Here is a 16,451-nt window from a genome sequence, read left to right as displayed (position 1 = left end):
AGATATGAGCGGCTGCATAATACGCGCCTGAGCTGGCTGAAGATTATTCTCCATAAGCACATCACAACAGCGGATTTTTTACGTTTTGGAGACGTATTTAGCAGCTGAAGACTACTAAACTGTGAAAACCTCTAATCAACTCTTTAAATCCACTTTTAGTGTCTCATGAACTACCTCATTTCGTCATGAAAAGTCCGTCAGCCAGCACAGAAAAAGTGGAGACCAGACCTAAAAGACGTAAACTGGGACGTAAAATGGGATCCGAAACTGAGGCCGTGAACCCGGCACAATTAGCATGTTCAACGTTTTCACAGAGCAAGCAGTGGATGGTAGGATGATGATATTGTCTTACTAAACGACTTAATCGCACAAGCTTGAAATCCAAAATTAATAATTATACAGTCAGCCATTGAGACGTCATTTTCCATGACCCCTGGGAAAAAGGTGCTTTCGCGTTGACAGCACATTTCCTGACAGAATCATCTGAAATGGAAAAACTAAATTTTTTCTTCTTTTAGTACAGACCTAACACAAGAACCTGAACGCAGGAAAAAAAAGTAAGAATTAGATTTTTGGGACACTTTTTTGCAAAAAAATTAAAATTTTGGTGACATTTTTGAAATTTTTTTTTTTAAAGTAGTTTTTATCATCGAAAAAAAATCCTTTGTTCAAGTTCTAGAGAATCGTAACTCGAAGGCCTGTGCAAAAATTGATCAAGATCGGTTGAGTAGTTTCCGAGAAATCTTGACAACCGTCTTCGAAAACACAGAAAGAAAAACGCGGTCCACGAGGTGACGACCTGCATGCCTTGGTGTGCGCGAGGAGACTCTATATATAGCCGAAGAATTAAAAATTTTTTGTATGCATCCGATCTGAATGAATTATATACCAATCGAAAGGTATTGTTTTAAATAGATAATTTTTTGTCCAAACCAGGGGTATGTCTTTTTAAGAAGAATAACAAGTAACGGCCCAAGATCACTTCCTTCAGGGACTCCAGACGTACCACGGACTATACGCGAATGCTTGTTTTATTTGTGTTTTTTTATCTATGTAGCTGAAAATATACTATAGGAGGTCTAAAGAAGAGGTCCAAGAGTTTATTCAACAGGATTCAACATGGTGAAATGATTGAATTTCAAAGGTTTTGCCAATGAGGAGCAATCAAGAGGAGCCATTTCTAAAAATTTCTGGAATTTCTAAAAATTGAGACATACCTCCTAAGTTGGACGCAATAGATATGCGATTTTTATGCAAGGGATTTTTGAAAGATTCTTTTCACGGAATAAGAAAATTATAAGTTTGCAAAATAAAAATTAACGACTTTTAGTAGAGATTTGCGCACAGCTCTGGCGCAGTTTTTCATGAACGGTATATACGGTGAAGTTTGACAAAACTACTTGACAAACTATCGTTATTTGTTTTTTTTAAGAAGACAGATGATAAAGCCTTCATCCGGAAAGCCGGATGAGACCACTAGCCGCCACAAGCAGGATAAACATATAGGTTGTTTACACTTGTTTGCAATGCACTTAAGTTTGTGGAACACCAGCAGATAAAAAGGGTGGAATCCCTATAAAGATCCCTTGAATGAGCAGTAGCACAAAGAGTACTAGCGGTTCAAGTGAATGCGGAAGGCCCAAGGCCATTCACTTCACCGTCGCAACCTAACCTTCCCTGAGGACTTTGGTGTTACGGTCGGTAAGACAGATGCAACACTCCGTACCAGGGGTCCAGACTTCGGGTTCCTTCTAGAGTGAATATTCAAAATGTTAGATTTAAAACATTAGGATGTATCACTTGGAGTGAATGACAATGCGGACGAATTTTGCCAAATTTTTTTCTCAGTTCCTGCTCTTAGGGTGCTCAGTGGCCGGATTGATCGATTTTTTTTGCAACAATTCAAAAAATGTATGACAAAATAATCGTATTTGATCTATAGATTTTGAAGTAGATTGTCCAACTATTTATAAACAATTAAATTTGTTTGAATATGTGCATTCGTAAGCTTATACGAGGGCTGCAAAGATAACTAACCGATTAGTTGGTTATCGGATAAATTTAGGCGGGAACTGCACAAAAACTTTAAACTTTCCACGTTTTGTAATACGAACACCAATTTTAACCGAACAAATTGGAAAATATTAATTATAGTATGTTAAATAAAATATAAAGAGCCCGATTTATTATAAGTGTTACGTTTTTTTCTATGAATAGTTTTCGTGATGTCCCAAAATACTTAAAGGGTGTTACGGGTAAACTAATTTTCTGTCACTGCTGTCACCAGCTGAGTTTGCAGAACTATTAATGTATATTTAGTCTTGAAAACGTAATGAAAAACTTTTGTTTTTTTCCTACCATTGTCAATTAAAGACAAGGTCGAGTAAAGTTATATACTGCGTGCAAAGGAAAGAAGGTTGTGAGCAAAGATTAAAACAGATCCGTCGCGTTGAAACAGACAGAAGACGGATATGCTTATATCGACTCAGGGGGTGATCCTGATCAAGAATGCATGTACTTTGTTCGTCCGTAGAGCGTTATGCGGCAACTACGTAAAACTTGAACTCACGGGAGTAACGGTAGGTCCCGGAGTCGTAGTCAAAACCGTAAATATTCCTGACTAAATTTACCTGGATACTGCAAGGGACTGCTCGGGTTGGCCAGACGCTTGCTGTGATCAGGCATGAGTTGATGTGCTTGAAGTCCTGGGGTGGTTTTCCTCAAGTACCGGTGGTATGGTGGTTCGGCTGAGTTCTTATCGGCCGGTCCTACTGGCGGTCCGTTTCACGAGAGCAACACTCTAAGTAGGTTAGAAAGCGCGGGGTCTGCTGGTGGTCCGTTTCACGGGAGCAACACTCGAGCTAGACTGGTATGCCGCGGGGTCTCCTCGTGGTCCGTTTCACGGGAGCAACACTTGGAGTAGTTAGGTACCGTGGGGTCTACTGGCGGTCCGTTTCACGGGAGCAACACTCGAAGTAGACTGGTATGCCGCGGGATCAACTCGTGGTCCGTTTCACGGGAGCAACACGAGAAGTAAGGAGGTGACGCGGGGTCTACTTGTGGTCCGTTTCACGGGAGCAACACTAGAAGTAGACTGGTATGCCGCGGATTCTACTTGTGAACCGTTTTACACAGGATCACTAGAAGTAGGTTGATTTTAAGTGCCGTGGTTCAGACACTGAGTAACGAGACGATTGACTCTGATTTCGGAACTGTCTTTATTTCAGAAGAATAACTCTTATATAAGATGCTAAATTATACATCATTAAATCTAAGAAAGGTCAAAGTTCTGGACGTGCTAAACTAAGGTTAATGCCAGGGTCACCCACCTCTGAGTCTGCTGACTCAGATTGTTTGTTCATGTACTGCTTGCGCATTTCGGCTTAGCTGGCTGGTTTTTACTTGCATCGGTCAGTCGGTCATTCTTCCCGCTGATATGCTGCTTCTGCTTTTGGCGCCGTCTACTAGTGCTGGGTTAATAGGTTGGATATAGTTTTATGCTTATTACTAATTGTTTATAGGTGAGAAAATCGGTTAGTGGGTTTTTATATTGCGACATGCTGATGCATATTGATTGGATCAAATTACTAAGTGTGCATATAGGGTAGTAGGTCTTGGCACTAGGTGCCAACATACTTTATAGGGCCGAGATATTACCCTCTGCTAGAGTATAAATTCATAATATTAGGTTGTCAAAGAAGTCTTGCGGTATTTTCGCTAGTTGGCGCTGAAAACGCGTAGTTTTTGTTTTATTCGTCGCATCAGGTCATACTATAGCTTTTTGGAAAGCTAATTTCACGCGGTAACACGTGTTTGATTGATTGTCTTTTCTTTTAAGTCGTTCGTGAGTTATAGAGTCGCAATCATGGAGCAAAATAAAGAGAAAATACGGGATATTTTACAGTACTACTACGATAAAGGCAAAAATGAATCTCAAGCCGCCAATAAAATTTGTGCAGTTTATACAGTTTCCATTTCCACCGCACAACGATGATTTTAACGTTTTCGTTCTGGTGTAGAGGTGGTCGAAGATGCGCCACGCTCCGGAAGGCCTGTCGACGAAAATTGCGATAAAATCGCTAAATTAGTCGAAAGGTACCGGCATAGTAGCAGGTCAAGAGCTGGGCATGAGTCATCAAACCGTTATAAACCATTTGAAGAAGCTTGAAATCACTAAGAACCAACTGGACCGCTTGAAGACAGCACTCATGCAGAAGAGGCCATCTTTGATCAACAGAGGCCGAATTGTCTTCCACCAGGACAACGCCAGGCTGCACACATCTTTAGTGACTCGCCAGAAGCTCGGGGAGCTCGGATGGGAGGTTCTTTTGCATCCACCGTATAGTCCGGATCTCGCACCAAGTGATTACCATCTGTTTCTGTCCATGGCGAACGCGCTTGGTAGTCTGAAGTTGGCCACAAGAGAGTCCTGTGAAAATTGGCTCTCCGATTTTTTTGCCAATAAGGAAGCGAACTTCTATGAGAGGGGCATTATGAAGTTGGCATCTCCTTGGGAACGCGTCATCAAACAAAACGGCGCTTATTTGACTTGAATCGCATTATTGTAACCAATTTTATGAACAATTGAAAATTAAATAAAAATAACGCAATACTTTTTTGACAACCTTATATAAAATGAAGTACATTTTAATATCTTTGCTTACATGGGATTTGCTCAAATTTATGGATTTGAGGGCGGTAAGTGTAAGCGTAGCCGGATCGAAACAAAATGTATGATCTATCTTTTTGGTGATCTTTTTATCACATGTGCCAAGTTACAAAACTGTAGGATCGTTATTTGATTTTATGCCAAACAAATCGGTCATTCCGGCCACTGTGGGGTGGCAAGGAAAATTGAAACGTCATTCAATAAGTATATCGAGGTTGTAGGTTGTAGCGAGGAAAGCTGACGGAATACTTCCCTGTCTCGAACCAAACAAAGGTTTTAAGCACCAAACAAAGAAGCTCCTCCTTGGACGCTTTTACGATTGGATCGAAACCATTTTGCGACTTCCCAGAACGACCTCCCAGCGGGAGCACAGAGTCCAGAACCGAGTCGCTCCTCCATCGTATTCTGGGTTTGGGTTGAATGTGAGTATATCTCTTCCGCCACCACAGACTACTGAACCAAGACGAGTCTTCTGAATTAAAGGAAGTTCCGGCGCAAGCTGAATTTTTCCAATGCACTTAAGTTTGTGAAAGAGGCTAGCTCCGAGGCCGATAGAAGTTCCAAGTGTCGACATCGATCGTAAAATTGGGATGAAGGTGATGTTTGCCATCGCAGTTACATGCGCTATACAAAAGTCCGAGACCTGAGACTGCAACCAACGTTACCGAAACCAGTCAGTAGCAAAATTAGCATCACCTTATTTAATTAATCGTGTGAGGGTACCCGCCACAGACCAGGCCACGTCGCAGAAGAGAAGTTTTTAATTATGTAAGAGGAATTTCCGTGGATGAAATTCCTCCACCTTCCCGCTTGGGCAGTAGGTGCTTATGAGGGCGTCAACAATTAAAGGCTCTCCTGCATCGTTTCTCCATGAAGCAAGCTATTGATTGCAACGTTGGAACGATTTCAATTGCTAACCGTCCGACTCAATCTCTTCCCACTTTCCCTGAACAGGGAGGTCAAGAATTTGCCACAATTTTGTGCTGCTCATGCAGAGTTGAATGACTGGAATCTCCTTCCAAATGATGGATCGATGGGTTCGGAGAATACGTTTAATTCGCTGGCGTAGAATGGGCGGGGCAAGACGTTGGAGCGCCGAATCACCACCTGGTCTATGATGAACCTAGCCTTCCTCGCTCCTGAGCTCAAAAATATCAGTTCCGACAGTCTATTCTAAGAGCCTTTAAATCTGACCCCAAAGTTTCTCACCAAAAATCCGCCACTCACCAAGTCGAATATTCAGCTTCATGGTATGCAATTATTTGTTTTATTTTATATGTATTTTATTTTTATTTTTTTTTAAGGTTAACGATCCCGAAAGAGGGACAGAATCTTGTCTATTTCGTTATTAATCGTAATAGACACACATAATCACGTCGGGGTCACGAATGTTCTATTACTGAGCATTTTTAATAATAATCTGCTCCTTAGAAATGTTTATCCAATAAATAATAACAGCGCCAGTTCAACATATATACTTGCGCTTCTCAAATTTTTCCAGCAAAGGCATTTCATTCGTATTCTCACTCACCCCTTTGTTACAATCTTCAATATTTATGTACCCCCCCAATCTTTCTGAAGCACCAAATAAAATAATAAGTGTAAAGTTAACGAGAGTTTTCGGTAGCTGAAATTACTGTTAATCTTTGCGCACGATCAGCATACGATTAACAGAGTGACAATAATAAAGGCGCGAGCTCAATACTGTAAAAGATTAGCGGAGATGTTCTAGACGAAAATGTTCTCTTGCTAAAAACTGACGGAAGGAATCGTATTGATCATCTGCACGGCCACACGTATTTTTACAGATGACATATAGGTGTATTAAAATTTTGTAATGTCCGTCACCTTAATGACATCTTTTGATTTGGCTCTGATGTAAGCCGAGATATCAATCTCAGAATTACGAGGGTTGCTATATATATTTCTGGCCCAGGCCATACGAGGTGTTGCCTGGCGCCACCTGACGTTTTCATTGGGAAGTTTAACCAGATTTTTGGCAGAAACTTGCTCAGAACGTTTTGACGTACGAATAATTTGTGTTGCTTTCAGTGACTTGAAAAAAGCAATTTGACAGAAAATGGAATTAACTCGTAAACATTTTCGCGCAATCATTTTTCACGGCTTTCGATATGAATTAACAAGACAACAGTGGATCGATGAACTTAAATCTTTGTATGGCGATTGAGCACCATCTCATAGCATTGTGAAAAACTGGTATAATGAATTCAATCGTGGCCGACGCACGCTCGAAGACGAAGGTCGTCCAAACTGACGACCAAACTGATCAGTTCCGTGCATGAGCTGATAATGCAAGATCGTCATGTGACATACCGTGAGATAGAGGCATCCTTGGGCATTTCTTCCACCACCATACATTCGATATTGCATAAACACTTGGCCGTAAAAAAACTTTGTTCTCGTTGCATCCCGCACAATTTGACAATCGCTCAAAAAAAGGCTCATATAAATTAGTGGAAAAAAAATTTGAAAAAATACAATCGCGGTGTTTCAAAAGACGTTTATAAGATCGTCACAGGTGACGAATCATGGATCTGTGCTTATGAGCCCGAAGCAAAACAGCAATTGAACGTGTGGGTCTTTGAAGACGAGCCAAATCCAACGAAAGTTGTTCGTGGAAGAAGCACTTTGAAGCAAATGGTGGCCTGTTTCTTCGGTAAATCAGATCATGTGGCGACTGTTTCGCTTGTGCAACGTAGGACGGTCAATTCTGAGAGGTACACCACAATTTGTTTGCCTGAAATCTTCGGAGAAATTGGAAAAACAAACAAGAGAAGACGGATCATTCTGCACCATGACAATGCGAGCTCTCACACAGCTCAAACCAGCGCCTTTTTGACCGGCCAAAATGTCGAATTGTTGGGTCATCCGAAATACAGCCCTGACTTGGCACCCAATGATTTATTTTTATTCCCGCACATCAAGAGAGTAGATGCTGTTGAATCGTTCAAAAACCATGTTTTGGAGGTGTCTCAATCGGAGTGGATAAAGTGCTTTGATAATTGGTTTGAGCGCATGTAAAATTGCATAAGTCTTGCTGGAGAATACTTTGAAAAACAATAAAACCACTTTTAATCATAAATATTCGCATTTTCATTATTAGGCCAGAAATATATACAGCAACCCTCGTATCAGGGGAATTTTGGGAAACGAATATGTGTTTCGATGGTGGGCAACGGTTTTGGTGTAGTATCTAATATCGCAGCATTAATTCGTTCCAGGGGTCCGGAAGGTTGATTATCCTGTTCGGTGACTTTTAAGGGGGTTTGAATTATTTGGTCTAATACCATCACTTGAATTGATGCCAAAGAGAACATATGGGCAATTGCTAATTTATACTAAGATATTCGGAAGCCGAATTTTTCCCAGTTCCAGCCTTTGGGTGGCCAAAGATATGAGCGGCTGCATAATACGCGCCTGAGCTGGCTGAAGATTATTCTCCATAAGCACATCACAACAGCGGATTTTTTACGTTTTGGAGACGTATTTAGCAGCTGAAGACTACTAAACTGTGAAAACCTCTAATCAACTCTTTAAATCCACTTTTAGTGTCTCATGAACTACCTCATTTCGTCATGAAAAGTCCGTCAGCCAGCACAGAAAAAGTGGAGACCAGACCTAAAAGACGTAAACTGGGACGTAAAATGGGATCCGAAACTGAGGCCGTGAACCCGGCACAATTAGCATGTTCAACGTTTTCACAGAGCAAGCAGTGGATGGTAGGATGATGATATTGTCTTACTAAACGACTTAATCGCACAAGCTTGAAATCCAAAATTAATAATTATACAGTCAGCCATTGAGACGTCATTTTCCATGACCCCTGGGAAAAAGGTGTTTTCGCGTTGACAGCACATTTCCTGACAGAATCATCTGAAATGGAAAAACTAAATTTTTTCTTCTTTTAGTACAGACCTAACACAAGAACCTGAACGCAGGAAAAAAAAGTAAGAATTAGATTTTTGGGACACTTTTTTGCAAAAAAATTAAAATTTTGGTGACATTTTTGAAAATTTTTTTTTTAAAGTAGTTTTTATCATCGAAAAAAAATCCTTTGTTCAAGTTCTAGAGAATCGTAACTCGAAGGCCTGTGCAAAAATTGATCAAGATCGGTTGAGTAGTTTCCGAGAAATCTTGACAACCGTCTTCGAAAACACAGAAAGAAAAACGGGGTCCACGAGGTGACGACCTGCATGCCTTGGTGTGCGCGAGGAGACTCTATATATAGCCGAAGAATTAAAAATTTGTTGTATGCATCCGATCTGAATGAATTATATACCAATCGAAAGGTATTGTTTTAAATAGATAATTTTTTGTCCAAACCTTTTCCAAAAGTCGTTTGGTTTGGGAGAAATTAGGGTGAAAGTAAATAAATTTTGAATCAATAAATTGGGGCTGGTGGAGACATTTTAGTCCCTAGTCGACAACTGCCGCAGCTGTAGGGACGAAGATAAAAATGAAACTGCCGAGCAACTTCTAGGCCACTGCCTAACCCTACAGACTCTTAGACTATTAAGCATAGGTGATATGTTTCTAACCGACACTTCGGGGATGTCAGAAATAGATCTAAGCTGGATTCAAAAATTTACCAAATCCTAAGAGTGGGAAAACTATTAGTCCATAAGTCCTCCTACGGAAAAGGGTTTTTAGATCCAATAAAGTAAATCCAGTAAATATCGCAAAGGACCGAATGTTGTCTAAATGTGGCGGAGCCTCTCTAGGAGGTAACTGCAGCCGTCTTAACCTAACCCACCAAACCGTGTATGTAAGAGCTATGTGCAAAACTCTTGATTTTTTGTCTTTCTTTTAAATTATATAATGACTACAATATATTGTGAGGAGATTAAATCTCCCCACACGTCAAAACAGGTAGCAGGGACGAGCAAAGCTAGAAAGAGGAAGTTGAAAGGGGCCAGTCAAGAAAGGGAGGTATCCGAGTGTTTAGTACAGGGGGAAGTGGGGAAAGCGAGAGCAAAAACACCGTGGAACGTAACGGTCCTCGGAGGTGCAGCGTGTCCGCGCTTAGAAAAAACGGTGAGGAAGAAAAAATACTACTTCAAATAACAAGTTCAAAGAAACCATAGCATTGTAAACCAACTTTAATGCTATCTTTGCTGTAAATAAATGTAAAATTCCTCCCATATGTAAAACACAACACTACGTCATGTACGTACGCGACATTTTCGCTTACACAGATTTTAAACAAGTGAACCTTCTCAAGGTCTACCAAACAGCCTACTATTTTGGGTAAAAATTAAGGAGAATTTGCAATTTAAAGATCGTGGGTTTTACATGTCGGTTTAGTTATATTCTTCTTAAGTTAGCAGAACTGTTAATGACATGTGGATGAAATTGTCAATATCACTATCAGTACTATCAAGGATAAAGGTCAAGGGTCTCAAGTCAAAGTTATGATGATAGTTCTTTTTTTTTTTATTTTAGTTGTATGGTTCCCTCAATTCCTTCCACCCCGCAAAACTGGAGTGGAAACTCTGCAAAAACAAATTCACCACAAATAAATCAGCGAAATAAAGAAAATAGGATATCAAAGTCACAAGATGCATATAAAGACGAAAATCATAGAAAAACCACATGGTTGGAAGAAAATCAGTCCTTCGCCTCGGTGGAAGATACCGTCTTCCTCCATCCTGGCACCATAGATAGCAGTCTTCACGTCCTTAAGTCTTATTAGCATAAGTCAAACACTCCCTCATCAATTTTCAAGAAACAACTAGCGGACTTAATTGTATCCCAAACGTTAGAAAAATGAAGCTTTTATGGGTCGCTGCGCATACAGGAATAGACGGGAACGAACCAGCCGAAAAAGCTGAACCATAAAATAAACTTTATTTTCTCCATCCAAAAAATCGAATAAATAAGTGCCACTCAAAACAGCTCAATGTAGCGATAAGCAAAAAAAAGTAAACTTAAAAAGGCTTTTACTTTTACTTCTTACCCCGCAATACCGAAGGAGCCGCAAGACGCCTCTACTCATCGCAGATCGCAGAAAAGGGCACGGTCTTGCTTTCCTGCACTGCTCACTCCCATGTCATGGAAACTGCGCACCAACAACCAGCAGTGCGACAATTTCTTCAGCCACAGCAACATCGTGATGTCAACGACTGCAGCGACTATAACGATAACAGCTAGTGAAAGCTCTAGGGCGGCCCGACCACACAGACTGGAATGGATGCTACATTCATATCAAGCGTAAGATTAGCCCGCAGAATAATCCGGCGGGCAAACAAAAAAAATTGCGTCCAGAATATGAACGAAAAAGCAGGGAAAGCCAGTAACAACAGATTTGTCTTTCTGGCGGTGGTTATGGAAAACCAAACTTTTATGTTGTCCGCTTATTAAAGGGTTTGATAAGCTAAGCTGCAAAGGAAGATCGAATACAATTTCCGAGCAGTGATCATATATAAAAACGAAGCTAAAACAAGAAAGGAAAGCTAACTTCGGGCGGAGCCGAAGTTGATATACCCTTGCAGTTCAGTCGCAGTCCGCTAGGTGGCGCCACGCATCTTATATTATTAAATATATAGCGGATCGTATATAGTCGGCCGATCCTTATGGAATTTGGCATATTGAATTATTTTGCCCAAAGAGTAATCTGTACCAAGTCCCATCTTTGTAACTTAAAAAACACCAAAGTTATGCCAATTCCGATCGTTCTATGACAGCTATAGGATATAGTCGGCCGATCCTAATGAAATTTTGTACATAAGATATTTTGGTCAAATATAACATGTGTAGAAACTCCCAACCCTCTAACTTAAAAAACACCAAAGTTATGGCATTTCCGATCAATCAGTTATATGGCAGCTATAGGATATAGTCGACCGATCCCGGCCGTTCCGACTTATATACTACCTGCAAAGGAAAGAAGGGTGTGTGCAAAGTTTCAACTCGATAGCTCCAAAACTGAGAGACTAGTTTGCGTAGAAACCGACAGACAGACAGACAGACAGACGGACAGACGGACAGACGGACAGACGGACATGCTCATATCAACTCAGGAAGTGATCCTGATCAAGAATATATATACTTTATAGGGTCGGAGATGTCTCCTTCACTGCGTTGCACACTTTTGACCAAAATTATAATACCCTCTGCAAGGGTATAAAAATAATCATACGTATCAGTTGAAAAGCGGTAAGGGACTCCAAGTGATAATAAAGCGAATCAAATCCGACGTTACCGGTATGGAAATAACACACGCCATAAAAGAAAAGGTCTTTACCGCCAAGAACATTAACAAAATTTTAAACAAAATCCAGTCGAACCACTCATTAAGATCGAGCTGGAGCCAGACAGCAGATTGTTGAAGAAAAACGAAGTTCTCCGGATCTACCAGCTGCATTGCATATTGCATCAAAGAATAACAGTGGAGTTTGAAGAGTGGCAATTCGGAGTGTCTGAGTAGTTTGCAGTAACTCCGCTCGAGTCTCGAGTGCGGGATTTAAAGCGAGTGCGCAAGGGTCTGCGATCAGTAGCTTAAGGACCCCTGTGGGTAAGTCCGGCGGCGGTACGCGAATCAGCCAAGGAGTAGAAATCAAGGAGCAAGTGGGAAAAGGATCAAGGATCCGCGGCGGAACTGAAGCCCAAGGGTAAAACGAGTCGGGTTGGGTTATTCCCGGACACGACAGGTATCCTGTTGTCATAGCGATAGCGACGGATCGGCCTGGTGTACGCCTTGTCGATTCCTGACCATTAAGACCAGGTGTGATCCTGTATACGAGGGGTAGCCAGCTCGGGAACTCAAGCCCATCAATGAAACCAAGCAGGGACACCCCGGGAAAGTCAAGAGAATCCTGATCCAGGCGCTGGGGCGTATGCACAGCGTATCACCTGGAGTTAAAGGAGACGCGACGCCAAAACCTCTGGTCTGCCATAGATCCTGCGGAGTGTATGCACGCAGGTGTTTGGAGGCGAGTATCGAACACAACCGGGGGCGTGTCCTGCGGGGTAGGTAGGCCCTTCGTGCCCTGATCCGGCCACCAGGCACCGAAAAGCGCATCCTGCCCGGCGTATGCCTGCAAGGTGAGCCTATCGGTCTGCTAACACGGATTAGGTGCCGGTAACACGGATTCCCAGTGAGCCAAGGATACCGATGGTCCGCGGCACCCGCAAAAAAGAAGCAGCGACAGGATCAGCGAAGAAAGCAGCAACATGAGCGGCGACGACGAGGGAGCTGCGACGACAGAAGAGCAGCGACGACAACAACAGCGTCAGCACAGGCCCCGCAGCTGGAGCACGTGAGTCCAAACTGTTTCGGCGCCAGGCACCAAGACCACACGTCCTGCTGGGCGCAAGCTTTGGGAGGGCGTGTATAAGGCACCAACCCGGAGCGGGGATCGACGGGAGGACGAGCGGTCGGTCGGCTGAGCCAAGCAGCCGGTGAGGCAAACACGTCGAATATACAAAATCGGTGGAACGTTCCCCCAAACTCTGTGAGCTAGCCGCGGCATTTGTTGCGAGCAAAAGTTAACAAAAACACTTCGTTACAAAACATTCCTTTAAATAACTCAATTTCCTCCGATATATTTACCCCAATTTGAACCAAGTATTTCACGAGCGAGGTAATCATCACTTTAGCCATCCTTAGGTTAGGTGATCCCCTCAGGATCAGCTAGCCGTTTCAGTCCCCGGCGTTCATAGTGCTTTCATAATCATAGAATTGTATATCTCGCCAAATAGCGCAGGCAGTACTTATCATGCGCACATATAGAACATTGCCAGTTTCTATGGGAGAACGGTGGACCCAACCCAAGTGCTTTGATAGTGGCTGGCGATTTCAATTCAAGCTTAATCGTGTAGTCTCGGGACCCAGATTCATTCTGCTCAGCATGTTTAGCAATCCGAGTTCGAAGGATATTAAATTTCTACCTTCTTTTATTGCCACTTCTTATTATCACATAAATGGATCGCCCTTATAAAGCATTAATTCATTTATTAGAATTCCTTAATAACTTTCGGTTGGAACTAATGGACTGTGACTTTGTGGAAGTCAAAATTCACACCCCTGATTTGGAGGGTATCTCCCCATTCATTCTTAAAAAATGCATATCTTTCTTATCCACTCCTCTTTAACTGCAGTTTTCCTTTTCGGTCTCATATTGTATATTCGACTTTCGATGAAAAATTACTTCAATCACGTAAATTCTCAAAGGTGGCATTATAACAGATGTTGCAAACTATCATACTATCGCTAAGATTTGCAACATCACCAAGTTACCAGAGCGTAAGGTTATTAAATAATTATCATTTTTATTTCGAAAATGTAGTTCTTATTCTTGTCTAGGATTCTTGCCTACAATGGCAGCATTGACGTTTGCCGATATTGTTTCCCATAGCATTGATTCCCCTATTATATTGGGTCTTAACAATTTTAATAAAAATATTTGTTGAATAGTATATTTCAATGAAATTTCATTGGACTTACACCAAATATGATGAACGTTGTACAATCTTCCAATTTGTGAGAAAAATCCGGCGAAAGCTTCATTGTTGTGCTTCCGATAGTTAATAGCACGTGCCCAGTTATTTCCCCATTCGATCATTGTGCCAGGAGTTAATCGGTATGACCTAAATGCTTGATTTACAAGGGGTAGCTTTAAAATTTGTTTATATTACATACCGCATTTCGTAAATATTCTTGCCAATTCTACTTTCTATTTTTGGCCAGTAACTAAAAGCTAATAGATACTGCAGATGACGAGACCGTAAAAATTTCGAACGTTCTTGCATTAATTTAAGATACTCAGGATCGTTCCAGAGGTCTTCCTTGGCTTGGTCAATTTTTTCAAATCCCCCAGTGTATTTCCAAAGGTGCAAAGTTTGATCCATGTCGCCAACCTGTACAGCCCATGATGCCACCAATTTGCAGGAAAGATTAGCCTTTTTTTCGTTAATTAAAGACACTGTGGTTTTGCTGAAAAAATTGAAAACATTATTTTCTAATATCATATATAAAACTAAATCAATATAGCTATGGTGCGGAAACCCGTCAATGTGTGATTGTAGGAAGTTTGGTCGTGTCACACAAAATGAGATGCAATTCTTTTAAGGGGTTAGGTGGGTTTGCGGGGCCAAAAAATGACTATTTTCAAAAAAAAAAATTTTTATAAAGAATGAAATAATTTATTGGAACTTTTAGGTTTCTTAAATATACATATTTAAAGAAGAATTTCTGAAATTTTGAGAAAAAATACTTAACAGTTAGCCATTGAGACATCATTTAAAATGGAACCTAAAAGTTCCAATAAAATATTTCATTCTTTATATAAAAAAAAAATTTTGAAAATATACAATTTTTTGGCCCCGAAAACCCACCTAACCCCTTAAGTTAGAAAGTTAGGACTTTCCACACTTGACCAACATTAAATATAAATTTGACCAAAATATCTTATGTACAAAATTTCATATGGATCGGTCAACTATATTCTATAGCTCTCATAAAACGATCATTTTGGCATAACTTTGTTGTTTTAAGTTAGAAAGATTGGACTTGGAACAGATTCCATTTTGGGATTCCATTCCAAAATAATCCAAATTTTTGGCCAAAAAACTGAACGATCGGAAATTTGGTCGTTTTCTTATGTTTAAGTAGAGAAATAAAACGTGTCCACCAATAAGGCTTTTTTCATCTTGAATTTTTAAATTCTCTATCGAATACATCATTTTCGAAACTTTCCATTCTTCCCATTCGTAGGTTTGAAACTTAACTTTTCCGATCGTACATCCATCAGTGTTTATAAAAGGTTAATAATAACACATGCCGACAATTTCTTTTTTTTTTCTTTTTTTTTTTTTTTCCTCCACGCATAATTTTATCTGCTCCATAACCTTTAGGCCCCCCTGAACCAAAGTCCAGAACAAACATAGGTTCTATCACCCACAGTTTCCGCGGTACACCTAAGAGAAGAAATTGGTCAAATTTTACCATATATTGAATTATGTAGGCCGTGAAATGGCGATGACCATTGTTTCTAGTACATATCATTTTTGAAATACATGTGTACCAACTAAAATTACAAAATGTCATCTAGCAGTTACTATATCTTTGGAATACTCATCCAAAGTGGACATCTCTGATTTTCTACATAATTTTTTGTTCTTCTATGATTTTTTTCCCAACATTTTCCCATGGAAGATTTTTATTTTCCTATTAAAATCAGTAGATCATAACATGTTTTAATTTTGGATTTAAGGAAAAACTCGAAGTATTTTTATTGAATTTATTATAGATGGTTAAACAATATTTTTGTCAATTAAATTGGAGTTTTTAATCTCATATTTTCAAAAAGTCATGGCTATCTTCTTCTGTAAAACTTTACTAAACAAGCTAAACCTGTAATGGATACGTTTTGAACAAAGAAAAAGTTTTAGATAGCCGTTAGCCATAAGCCGTTGATCGTGTTTAGGGGGCTGGAAGAGGACCTCACAGCTTTGGCGAAGAAGACGTCTGGCGTAGCTTTTGATGCAATGTACACATTCTGTGGACACATTATAATTGCTTTATTTAAAAATGGTGCAAAGAATTTAATATATCAAAAAATTGAAACCCGCCAAGCTCACTCACCACAGATTTTTAGAGCCCTACGGATCGCTAGTCATTGCATGCAATAACCCTGAAATTACCACCTCGTAACTTTGCATAGGGTTTCTACTTTGAAGCTGTGGACTTGGGCGTACAAAAGGAGTACGGTTTTGCCCCTTGCATTTTTTTTTTCATAAATTTTAAGCCAAAGACCCTTCA

General features: G+C 40.5%; 1 protein-coding gene across 3 annotated transcripts in view; it reads right to left on the bottom strand.

Moving 5' to 3' along the window:
• LOC6502590 (protein NipSnap) overlaps positions 1-16,451 on the bottom strand; it is an 82,083-nt gene that overhangs the window by 4,705 nt on the left and 60,927 nt on the right. For all 3 annotated transcript variants that reach the window (XM_032456095.2, XM_044717292.1, XM_044717291.1), the window contains 2 exons: positions 14,331-14,624; positions 14,136-14,278 (listed from right to left, as the gene is read on the bottom strand). In XM_032456095.2, the coding sequence (XP_032311986.1) occupies positions 14,136-14,278; positions 14,331-14,624 (437 nt within the window). The remainder of the gene's footprint in view (positions 1-14,135; positions 14,279-14,330; positions 14,625-16,451) is intronic.

This window comes from Drosophila ananassae, chromosome XR (assembly GCF_017639315.1).
Source record: "Drosophila ananassae strain 14024-0371.13 chromosome XR, ASM1763931v2, whole genome shotgun sequence".
Classification (NCBI taxonomy): Eukaryota; Metazoa; Arthropoda; class Insecta; order Diptera; family Drosophilidae; genus Drosophila; species Drosophila ananassae.
The sequence above is the reverse complement of the archived record's forward strand: the minus strand, read 5'-3'. Positions and strand labels throughout refer to the sequence as shown.